The 11,075-nt window shown below is 43.7% G+C and overlaps 1 protein-coding gene across 1 annotated transcript in view; it reads left to right on the top strand.

Annotated features, from left to right (window-relative positions):
- Positions 1-680: 680 nt before the first annotated feature.
- The window catches only part of LOC308143667 (rho guanine nucleotide exchange factor TIAM1-like), a 33,946-nt gene continuing 23,551 nt past the window's right edge, over positions 681-11,075 (top strand). Inside the window, exons 1-6 of the mRNA XM_080514549.1 lie at positions 681-770; positions 1,566-2,484; positions 4,201-4,660; positions 5,763-5,935; positions 6,126-6,350; positions 8,425-8,610. Coding sequence (XP_080370675.1) covers positions 1,576-2,484; positions 4,201-4,660; positions 5,763-5,935; positions 6,126-6,350; positions 8,425-8,610 — 1,953 coding nt within the window. The 5' untranslated portion in view covers positions 681-770; positions 1,566-1,575. The remainder of the gene's footprint in view (positions 771-1,565; positions 2,485-4,200; positions 4,661-5,762; positions 5,936-6,125; positions 6,351-8,424; positions 8,611-11,075) is intronic.

The raw sequence follows: 11,075 nt of genomic DNA, 5'->3' as shown, positions 1-11,075 counted from the left end.
GAGGTGATGAGTGGACAGAATAAAGAGGCGATGGGGAACAGGAAGGTAGAAAACGGGGTCAGTGCAAGTTTACGTAAGCCCCCTTCAGAGAAAGCCTGAGCAGCGGCCGCGGCAGTGGTGGAGGGAGTGGAGGGTTGGGCTCACACTCATCTGTGCCAGCTACACACACAAATACACTACCCCCCCCCCCCCCCCCCAGAGGGTCTTGAAATGGGGGGAGTGCACATTAGGAGGAAGAACAACCACAACATAGTTGGCTAATCTTTAATCCCATCTGTTGCTGGTCCCAGGACTTTTTTTTTTTTTTTTTTAGATCATACCATCCAGCCTCAAGGCAGGTAGATGGAATCCAAATGTGCATTGTGGTGAAAGCACTCCTCATGCTTCCAGTCCTCACTAATGCAGGAGACGGTGCCCACAGTGATGTTCGCTTCAGCCCTGAATAACTCATGTTCACTCAGACAGCGCTCACACTGTCATTTCATACCCTCCACTTCACAAAACCCCGGTGCATGTTGACAGGGGCTGAGTGGATCACATCACCTGTCAGTCTCACACAAGCGTTTATGTGGCTGGCCTCGCCAGCGATGTACATCTTGAGAAGAGTGTTTATTAAAACCGATGTCAAAATAAAGAATATACATTATAATCCTAATTACAAGCATAATGTCTTGTTTTCCAGAGCTTTGTGGACCAAACAAGCAGCTGAAGGACCAAACCGTCTGAAGATCCAGTGACAAAATGCCACAGATATTTTTACATTTCTCCAGGTGGGGCAGCATTACGGCTGTGTGCATGTTTGTGTTATCTGTTATAGACCACAGCAATATTAAACAAAGAACAGTTTGCATTATCATCTCCAAAGCATAGATATGTAAACAGAAGGCATTGTGGTCTATTTTTGAGGTGGGCTGGTTGCACAACACAGCTTTTTTAACTAAACCAGAGTGCAATGTCTTTACCTAAATGCATTCTTGGATTAATTTGGACAGCTGAGATTATTCCATCAAGACAGAAAAAGAAACAGGAATACCAACAAAGTCTGCTCATAATCACACCATAATCTGTATAATTTGATTGTTGGATTTCTCTCTATTAAAAGCACCTAGAAATTACTGTTTTGTGTTTGGTGCTATATAAATAAAGTTGAATTGAATAAGTGGGACTTTGGAGGTTACAAATGAGTGTGTAATTGGAAGTTTGTGGGTTTGAATCCCCCTGCTGGCTGTTCCTGAACTTCCAACTGCTCAGGTTATATCAGGGAAGACATCCAGTGTAAAACCTGTGTCTAATCAGACATGTGGATCTATTGACCTGCTATGGCAAAACACACCATATAATCTGTATGTGCCAGATGAAACCCTTTGACTAGATTGTGGGTGTTAGTGTTAAAACATCATGCTTCAGATTGAAAGGTAACTGAATAACTGAACCAAAGACACAATATAAAGATTAGGAAAATTAGACTTCAACCTCGACCTGCTAATGTCAACCCCCTCAGACCCTCTGTTATACATTTTCCTGTACTTTAAGTTCATCCAAACTGTGTCTTCTCCTCCATCCAGCCTATGAATCATGGGAAATGCTGAGAGCCAGAACGGGGACCATGCCCTCTACGGTAATGGGCGTGGCTATTTGTCACGGAAGCACATGTCTCGGTCTCTCCGCATCTCCAACAAGCAGTCCCGACGCTCTCGCCACGCTTCGTCAGGGAAGATAGAGCACAGGAACTCTGAGACCAGCACACGCTCCAGCAGCACCCCCAGCATCCCACAGTCCCTGGCTGACAATGGGCTCGAACCATTCAACGAGACAAACATCCTCCCTGACTTTGGTAGCCCCATTTGGGTGGACCGCGTGGCCATGAATCTGAGGCCTGTCTCCTTCCACAATGACCTGGCAAGTCCTTCGGTGCACATGAATGCAATGCACATAACTCTGCCTGGTCCCATGGCCGAAGAGATACAAGACCAAGACGACTACGCGGGCGAGGTAAAGTACATCCCGAAAACTCCGGAGGGCTCCAAGGAGGCCGTGAGCTTCAAGAAAAGGTCTAAATCGGCAGACATGTGGCGAGACGACAGCCTGGAGTTCTCCCTCTCTGATGTCAGTCAGGACCACCTGACCAGCACAGAGGAGATCATAGACATGTCCAATGAGAGGGACTTCACAGACTGCGAAGGCCACCTGCAGTCCAGCCCAACAGACTGCACGGACAGGGCCAACTCCCTAGATGAGCTGTACCGGCAGCCGAGTCCGGCCCGCAGGCAACCGCACGGACGCTACGCCAAGTGGCACGACGGCAGCAGGGCTACCAGGGAAGGAGAGGACGATAAGATGCTCTCGCCTTCGGAGGAGGAGGGAAACACTTATGGGGCGTACACACTTCCCTGCCGGCGATCTCACTGCCTTTCTGAAGGCCTGAGCAGCCACCAAGCTGCAATGTGCACCAGCATGCAGGGCAGGAGGGCCAAGACTATACAGGTAAGCAGTTTGCGCTGGTTACAGTCAGTTTTGGGAATATTGTGTTATAAAGTGACACTTTCGTTTAGGGTCAGAAACATGAACTATTAACCACTGCATTGAATATCGGCCCACAAGACAAAGCTGTTTTCTGTTGCTGCTTCTACTTCTTCTGATTTTCTACGAGAACCAATTCTTTTGGCAGTGCAGGAACGTCAGCTAAAGAATACTAAATTCCCGTGGTGTGCACATTCTTAAAATGGGCCAAACTGAGGCAAAGTTACGACTTACTTTTTAGTTTCAGAAACTAGTAAAGTAAATCCACGATCTTTAAACATTTTTACACTGATCTTTTCATCACTGATAGATTTTGGCATGCATACGTCTAATAAACACAATTTCTGTACTGTTTCTGATATCTAGAAACCTCAAAAAGTACCAAAAGGCAGAGAGCGAGAACTTTTCCACTCATACACTGGTCATTACAGTGACCTCCAGGACTTCTACATTAGACTGTCCAATCACAGATAAGATACATCAGCATGTCACTCATTTGTAACATAAGCTTCCAATCAATAACACACAGCGATATTTAAAATTGCTTCATATTGAAGAGCACTGAGTTGGAATAGCACTCATTTATGGAACGTTTTTGAGAATTTGACAGCCATGAATACGGTAGCCAAGTGTTAACTTTCTGTAGCTTACACAACACAGGCAGCAGATGGAGGATCTTTTATAATAAACATAATGATGTGAAATGAAACAGGTTATAGAAGAAGTAACATATGAGCCAATGTTGGCCATGAATGGATTTTAAAATTATGTATTCATGTATTCACAGAGCTCCTCTCCCAGGTTAGGGAAATGTCAAGGCTCTGAACTGTTTAAGCTGTGTCAAGGCTCCTTTGTGTTTTTTGGACACCGTATGTTTTGCTGTGCAGAATCTTAATGTCGTCTTGTGGCATCACCAGGAAGACAACTCCCTTCATTCATTTTTTTTTTCTCCCCTTGCCCTCCATTGTGTCTGAGCATTTCCTCTGCTGCATTCACCTCACGGATAATAAGCTTCTGAAACGGATTAGGTGCTAAAAAGAAAGCCAGTGTCAGGGGAGCGACGTGTCGTTTCCTGATGAAACTGTTGTTTTTCTTGGGAGAGGAGACTGCAGTGATGAGAAGGAGGGAGGGAGAGGGGGAGCAGCTTAAAGTCACTCCCTGTTAGAAATGCCTCAGTCTTTTGTTATGATAATGAGGGGAGGCCTGTGGAAGAGTGTAACAGTAAAACGTGTATGGTGGCCCTGTCACTACGGGCCATCGTCAACCCTGGTGAATGGAGCTCCGGAGCGCATGATTGGGTCATGTGACCAGATGGAGATACCGAGCTCAGAGTAGCCCCCTTCATCTCCCAGGAGCCTTTGGCCATGTGGGTAGGAGAGGGCAGACCCCGCGGTGCCACAGGGAGGGCACACTACTCGGTACTCTCACTACAGCGGACCCTTTGCTGCCTCTAATTAATTTTGAGCAGAACCTGAGGATTAAGACACACATGGGCTTTTGATACCATTTTTATTTTTTATTTTTTGCAACATGTTTGCTTCACCCGCTGTGCCTCGTGTCTACAGAGACTGCACAGCTGTCAGTCAGGAGAGGAGTTGTTATCGTTGACTTGAGTGATGAAGAAAGCGTGGCTGCCATGCCATGCCATCTCACCTGTCTTGTGCCTCTGCCACGACTCAGGATGTCACAGCCGGCGAGGGGAGCGAGTATGACGACAGCGGCATCGATGGGGTGACGGCGGAGGCAGAGCACCAGTCCCGGCGCTACAAGACCATGTCAGCCTCCTTCTCCGTGTGCTCGGTGCATGGCAGGAACATGTTCGCCGGGAGCGACAGCGGCAGCAGCAGCGGCGGCGGCGGGGCCAACGAGTGCGTCCAAGGCGTCTACGAGAACTTCCGCCAGGAGCTGGAGATGAGCTCCTGCCAGACGGAGAGCTTGGAGGAGGCGGGGTCGGCCCTGAGCGACGAGCAGAGCACCATGAGCTCCGCCTATCAGTCCGACCTGCTGCTCAGCGTTGTGCAAGGGATGGTGCGCAAAGCTGGCAAGCTCGCTGTCAAGAACTTCCTCGTACACAAGAAGAACAAAAAAGTCGAGTCGGCCACGAGACGCAAGTGGAAGAGTTACTGGGTGTCGCTGAAAGGTGTGTTACATCCCCAGTGTGGCCATAGTGTTAATTACTACACACCACTGGTTTGCTATCAGCATTTGAGGCCCCGTTCACAGGGTTTTTTTGCTGTTGTTGTTTTTTTTAATGAAAATGCAATACCTTTGTTGCATTTTGGGATTGGTTTACATGTCAATGGTACTTGCAGCCACTGAAAAGCTGCGTTGAGAGCAGCTCCCAAAGTGTAACTTTTAGAAAATGTTTCGACTCCATCATTGTGTAAACAGGCCATAGCAAATTTGCTCTTGCGTGGGTGGATGTATACTAGCAACAATGGCCGCCTCCAGAGTGTCATGACTCCGAGTCCATGTTCTCCTCAGATTTGGTAGTTTTATAGTTTGTTGAGCAATCCAACTTTGTTGTCTGTCAATACTTATGTCCATGTGCTCGCCATTGTTAATTTTTATAGTGTGTTGTTCTCTGCATGCATGTGTGTGTGGGTTCTTTACAAAAACAAACAGCGCCCCCTAGTAACCCTGCTTAAAAATTATTTGTTTGTTTCCATGGGACTGGACATCATTTTCAAAATATTTCCGCATAGACATGAAACTTTTCTTAAACAAAAATGCAAAAACTATGTCTTTTCACTTGAAACGTTGTGTAAACTGGGCCTGAATTTGATTGTTTTTTTTTCATTCACATGTATATCAACAGTTATTGTGTACTCACCGATGAACCAGCGTCTCTAAACACCTTCTGTTGCTTCTGAATGTGTGCATCTGGTGTGAAACAGGTGTCAAATCACACTTAAGAATCACATGATCACCTGTGGTGAGCAGCACAAACAAAAGCTGATGCAGAAACACTGAAAATTTCAGTTTAATATTCATATAATGGTCATAGAGAAATGTTCATTATCACATTGTATGCCATTCCCTGGGACTTGATGCTTCTCAAACTGACACAGCAGTTTTGCTGCACTTCTTATGGTTGGCCACTGGAGAGCAGAATTAAATTGCTTATAAAAATGGGCTTTTTAAACAAACACACACACACACACGCATATTCTTATTATTCTTAGTATTTCCTGTGGCCAACATCTGTGCTGTCAATTAATGTGTTGTTTTGAAATTCCCAGGTTGTACTCTGTTCTTCTATGAAACTGATGGTCGATCAGGGATCGACAACAACAGTATTCCCAAGCACGCCATCTGGGTAGAGAACAGTATTGTCCAAGCTGTACCAGAGCATCCCAAAAAGGACTTTGTGTTTTGCCTTAGCAATTCCCTCGGAGATGCTTTTTTGTTCCAGGTAAGGACGAAGGGGAAAAAAACCCCTGAAATTTCGCATCAGATAGAAGCAATTTTTCTTGTCGACAAGCTTTAATTTAGTGTACACCAACTGCTTCAAGCCTTGAATCAAACCACAGAACACTAATAAAGACCTTTCTGTTTTATATGCTCTGGTGCTGCTTTGGCGTGTGACCTCTGACCCCATGCAGACCTGCAGCCAGACCGAGCTGGAGAACTGGATTACAGCCATCCACTCGGCGTGCGCCACCGCCGTCGCTCGCCAGCATCACCGGGAGGACACGGTTCGGCTCCTCCGCGCTGAGATCAAGAAGCTGGAGCAGAAGATCGACATGGACGAGAAGATGAAGAAGATGGGCGACATGCAGCTGTCTGCCGTCACTGACACCAAGAAGAGGAAGACAATCCTGGATCAGGCATGTTAAACTCCTCACAGAGGCCTCATCAGATTGCTTCCTGGAACTTTCACTTCTAGTCTGACTGATTATATTCCAAGCTATATTTAGTCTGAAAATGTTGCCTCACAAATACAAATTCAACTTTATTGAGCCCACAAAACTGATACTGAGATACTGAATAAAAACCCAGGGCAGAAAATGAATGTGCAAAGCAGCTTTCGCAAATGAAGGAATGTTGTTTGATGCTGCAAAGGGAAAGACCAAAACGTATTGCTAGGTAAATATTTGACCGCTAAATGTGCGGTGAAATGCACAAATGCAAAACACACCCATTATAACATAATTACTACTGTGTGTACAGGATATATCTGTGCCATCATGGCACATATATTAACTATAACATTTGTAAGAATATTAACCCTGTATGGGGCACATGCATTAAAATAGTTGTACATTTCAACCTTAAAGTGTTGTTTTTAGGAGTTTTTTTACATCTAACATCTATTTACGTCATTTCTCGTCAGAAAAATTGGTGTAGAAAGTCTCAAAATGACCAAAGAAACACACATTTTGCAATTTCCAGCAATAAATGTGAATGATTAGTAATTTTTTGTCAAATACAGTCTCCACACAACAGAGTCCTTCTATCTAATAAAATAATGTGTTATTTGCAGAAAACGTACATAAACCAGATGTATTGAATGCATGTCTGAAAACCAACTAATGGCGACCATAGGCTAAAACTAAACCTTGAGTTGTATGTACTAAACATGTTGAAAATACATGTCAAAGATGGAGAATACAACTAATGTAAAGCTAAAATAAAGAGAAGCATTTGCACAAGAAGACATGGTGATGTAAAAACCAGATGAAAGAGTTTAGAGCACAGAGACTAAAAGCAGCATCACCAAATGTTTTTGTTCTGTTTTTTAGGAAAAACGCCACAAAAACAAATATGAATGCATCATGCAGTGTATAATTGAGTGTGTTTTGGTTTTTATAATTAAATATTCTTATCTACCTGGAATGAGATGTTGGGGAAAACATTTTTTTTCTCTAAAAAGAAATGCCACACATTAATGCTAATGCATTTCTCAAGTAGAGCCGTGGTTTTAGTGAAAACAAACCTGCTTGTGCTTTTATGAGGCTGTTGAGCCTCAGCACATTAATGAAAGTCTGAATTAGTGTTGGTTTTGTCGAGTATTACATCCACGCAAGAGCTTCCGCCATCGCCCCCCACTGTTATCTGTGCCTGTTAACACCAGTGAGAAGGACATCTGCTGTGGGATGAAGTTCAGCTGAAGGCACAAACTACTTGAATGTTGTTGTTTTTTTTCTGTTAATACTGGTTCATTGCTGTAGTCAACAGTCATTACTTTGGAAGCTGTGTATGGTTTTCATATATACAAGTAGTTTTCCAAGAAACCAGAGAAGCAGGGAGTGTTAGGAGGGGATTAAATGACGCATTTCACAGGTGTCATCAATATGAGGCTACAAAAGATCTGCTTTTTGTTTCCTTTAACATGTTATGCAGTTGGCACCAGTTAGAAATCTGCCACTCTCCCCATTAATTCCAAGAATTGGTGTCTTTAATGGGTCTGTCTGTTTCAAGAGAGAGAAAAGATCAAATGGCCTGTGTTTTAGTCAGTTAGGTAGCAGGGCCTGTTCTGTTTGGCAGCGTCCGGTTTCAAATTGTGCGGGGCTGAATGGATGCGGGGACGGCTCCTTGGAAAGCTGAAACGCTCCCAGCCTGGATCTGCCAGTGGAATGCGCAGTATTGTTTCTCTTGGGTCTCCAGGCTACTTGGCCGTGATACAGAGCCCTCCGCCATGGCACCGGCCGTCTCTTCCAAACACCAGAGCGGGACTGTGACTGGGAGGGGATGGCCCAGTGAATAATAACAATGTCCTGCTCTACTGCCCCAGTAAACATCAGACTATTAGGCAGAAAAGTGCGCAGGTTGGCAACACGGGGCTTCTGGGGAAGAGCGGAGACGTTCCATCGAAACCCGAAGTTGTGAAGAAAAAGCGCCTCGATGAACAATTAACAGTTTTGTTTTGTTTTGGGTTTTTTTGTCTGTGTGTCCTGGCAGATCTTCTTGTGGGAGCAGAACCTGGAGCAGTTTCACATGGATCTCTTTCGATTCCGATGCTACCTGGCCAGCCTGCAGGGAGGAGAGCTCCCCAACCCCAAACGCCTGCTGGCGTTCGCTTCTCGCCCCACCAAGCTCGCAATGGGCCGACTGGGTATCTTCTCAGTCTCTTCCTTCCATGCACTGGTAAATGTCCTCTCTTTACTGTCTTTGTTTTGTCTGTTTTTAATTTGAATTAGCACACCACTGCAAAACCATTACGTTTTGAAGTAAGCGATTACTCTGATTACATAATCAGGCAATGACGATTTCTGTTGAGGGCCTTGTGTTTATGGAGAAGAAAACAGTTGTGGAGCCACTGTGTCGTTATGTCCTGTTCCCTTCGCAGGCTGGGAACTTTAGTTGTTGCATTCATTTTTGTCGTATTGGTTACTATTCCAACCTCCTGTTTACACATCGGTTCTTCTGACAGCACCATGAAAAATGACCTTCACCATGGCCTGTTTCAACAGTACATGTGATTTATTTGTAACCTTAAATGAACATTAACAAGTTGGTAGTTTCTCTCATGAACAGGTGTTACAACAGTTGAGGATTTAAGCAACATTTAACTTCTAAGTAACTTCAGCTGCACTTTAGCAAATAGTTAGCCTCAGAATTGGCTGAAGCAATTTTGTTAAATGGTCACTTTTGCACTAAACTCCTGTTCACTTGAGATGTGTGCCACATTGCGCAACTCGATCAGTCCAACACGACCAACTGTATTTAGCATTAGCGTGCATCCACATGACCTGTGAAGTACGATGAGCAGGCTTGTATAAGATTACTAGATATTCCTATTACACATGTTGTATTGCTGCTTTTTTGTTGTTGGTTCATAGACTTGGTTCTGCTTGTGCTGATTATAGAGCATCTCCACCTCCAGCTGCCTGGTTTCAACCCCTACAGAGTGCTGTCAGCTCAACTAATATAACATGTAACTCCATGATAATGTAAATATTTGCACATTTCTGAGACACCCTAACCAGAATAGACAATTGATAACAATGAGAAGTCACACTTTTTCAGTAACTTCCCTCCTTTTAAAAGAAAATTGTGACCAAGTACCAATTTCTAGTTGCTTGCAAAACAATGGAGTCTGTTTGATCAGCTTACGTGTTTTCTGAGCACAAACTGTGATTATTGCAGTAAAACCTGCAGTTCTGGGAAAGAATAGTCTCTTTACACACATTCGTCAAATTTTCTATGGTTGTAAGTGGAGTAGCATGCTGCATCGCTCTCAAAATAAACTTTGGCATTACTGAGCACACCCAGTGACTCTGCCGTCAGGACAATTGATCGCAGAAGCTGAAACACTCTGTGTTAAACCACGTTTTTTCACGACGACTGCTATTTTAGAGGACGGGTCTCACATGGGGCACCTGTTTGGAGAGTTCTCTGCTCAGTTTTCACCCTCCCACTGCTGCACGGAGGTTACGTGCTCTAGATATAAAGAGACTCGAGGAAAATGCTATTTGATTTTTAGAGACGTGTTTTCAGATCGGTGAGGAACTTTTTTTTTCTTTTTTCTTTCCCTCACTACCACCAACGCAGTGTTACAGAGCATGTGGGTGTTGGAGCTGCGTGATAGCGGTTCGGAATGTGGATTGCTGAGAGCTTTCCTGCACTCCCGCTTCTAATTTGCTCCTTCCCACATTCATGAATACCTGCATCACCATTATGTCCAAAAAGGCCACAACAAGTGCCTACATGGATTTTAGAGCTGTTGTTCCTGCAAGCCTCATAGACATTACCTTTCATTCTGAACATTTAGTTGGCATTGCATTTTCACTGATCACAGGTGACATACTTAAGTCTTCAAGAGTTACGCAAACTTACAACTCCATCAGCAGATTCAGTGGCAATTACAGTTTTGTTGCATCCATCCAGCTGCATTACATTTCTCAATTGTTTCTTTTACATTTAATCCCTGAAAGGACAAGTCATTGTATTTGTGGAAATATTTAGAATTATGAAAATGCATGACATGACACGTTTTGTTGTAAACCCCTTGTATAGTGACATTAACACTGATTTGTTTATTCCTTTTGTGTTTGAAAACCATCCCTCACTTCCAGTAATGCACAAGATCGCCCAATCGATGCTCAGGTTTTGAAAATCTGTTGAACAATATTACTGAATGAGTTCCGTCAACAACATTTTGCACAAATCCAGTCATCAATACATCCATTTAGGTGACATTTCTAGTTTATGAATAACTAAATATAAATGCAGTTCTGGTTAGAAAGTATCACATAATTTAGTATTTGGTCAAAGATGACCTTAGAATAACCCTTTAGAAAGTAACTAGGTCTGAATTTATGCTCTTTTAGTTTGTTTTAGTGAGGCTGAACTGAAAGAAGCACTTTGCTTTTGGAATGTTGTGTTTATGCACCGGATGAAGTTGAATTTCATTGCTGTAGTAGGTTTTTTCTGTTCAAATAGTTAACAATGCCATATTTGAATGCATTTTGAAATCAAGATTCTTTTTAACCTTTTTGCTTAATGGGGTTATATTGTGCAAAATTCCCTATTTAATGGTTTTCAACAGTACTAATCATACTTCCTCCTCTTCCCAAGTTGGGCATGTGTGGGCGGAGCCAGTCCAGCTC

Source organism: Blennius ocellaris (genome assembly GCF_963422515.1).
Source record: "Blennius ocellaris genome assembly, chromosome: 2".
NCBI lineage: Eukaryota > Metazoa > Chordata > Actinopteri > Blenniiformes > Blenniidae > Blennius > Blennius ocellaris.
Note: the sequence above shows the minus strand (reverse complement) of the source record. Positions and strands in the feature narration are given on the sequence as shown.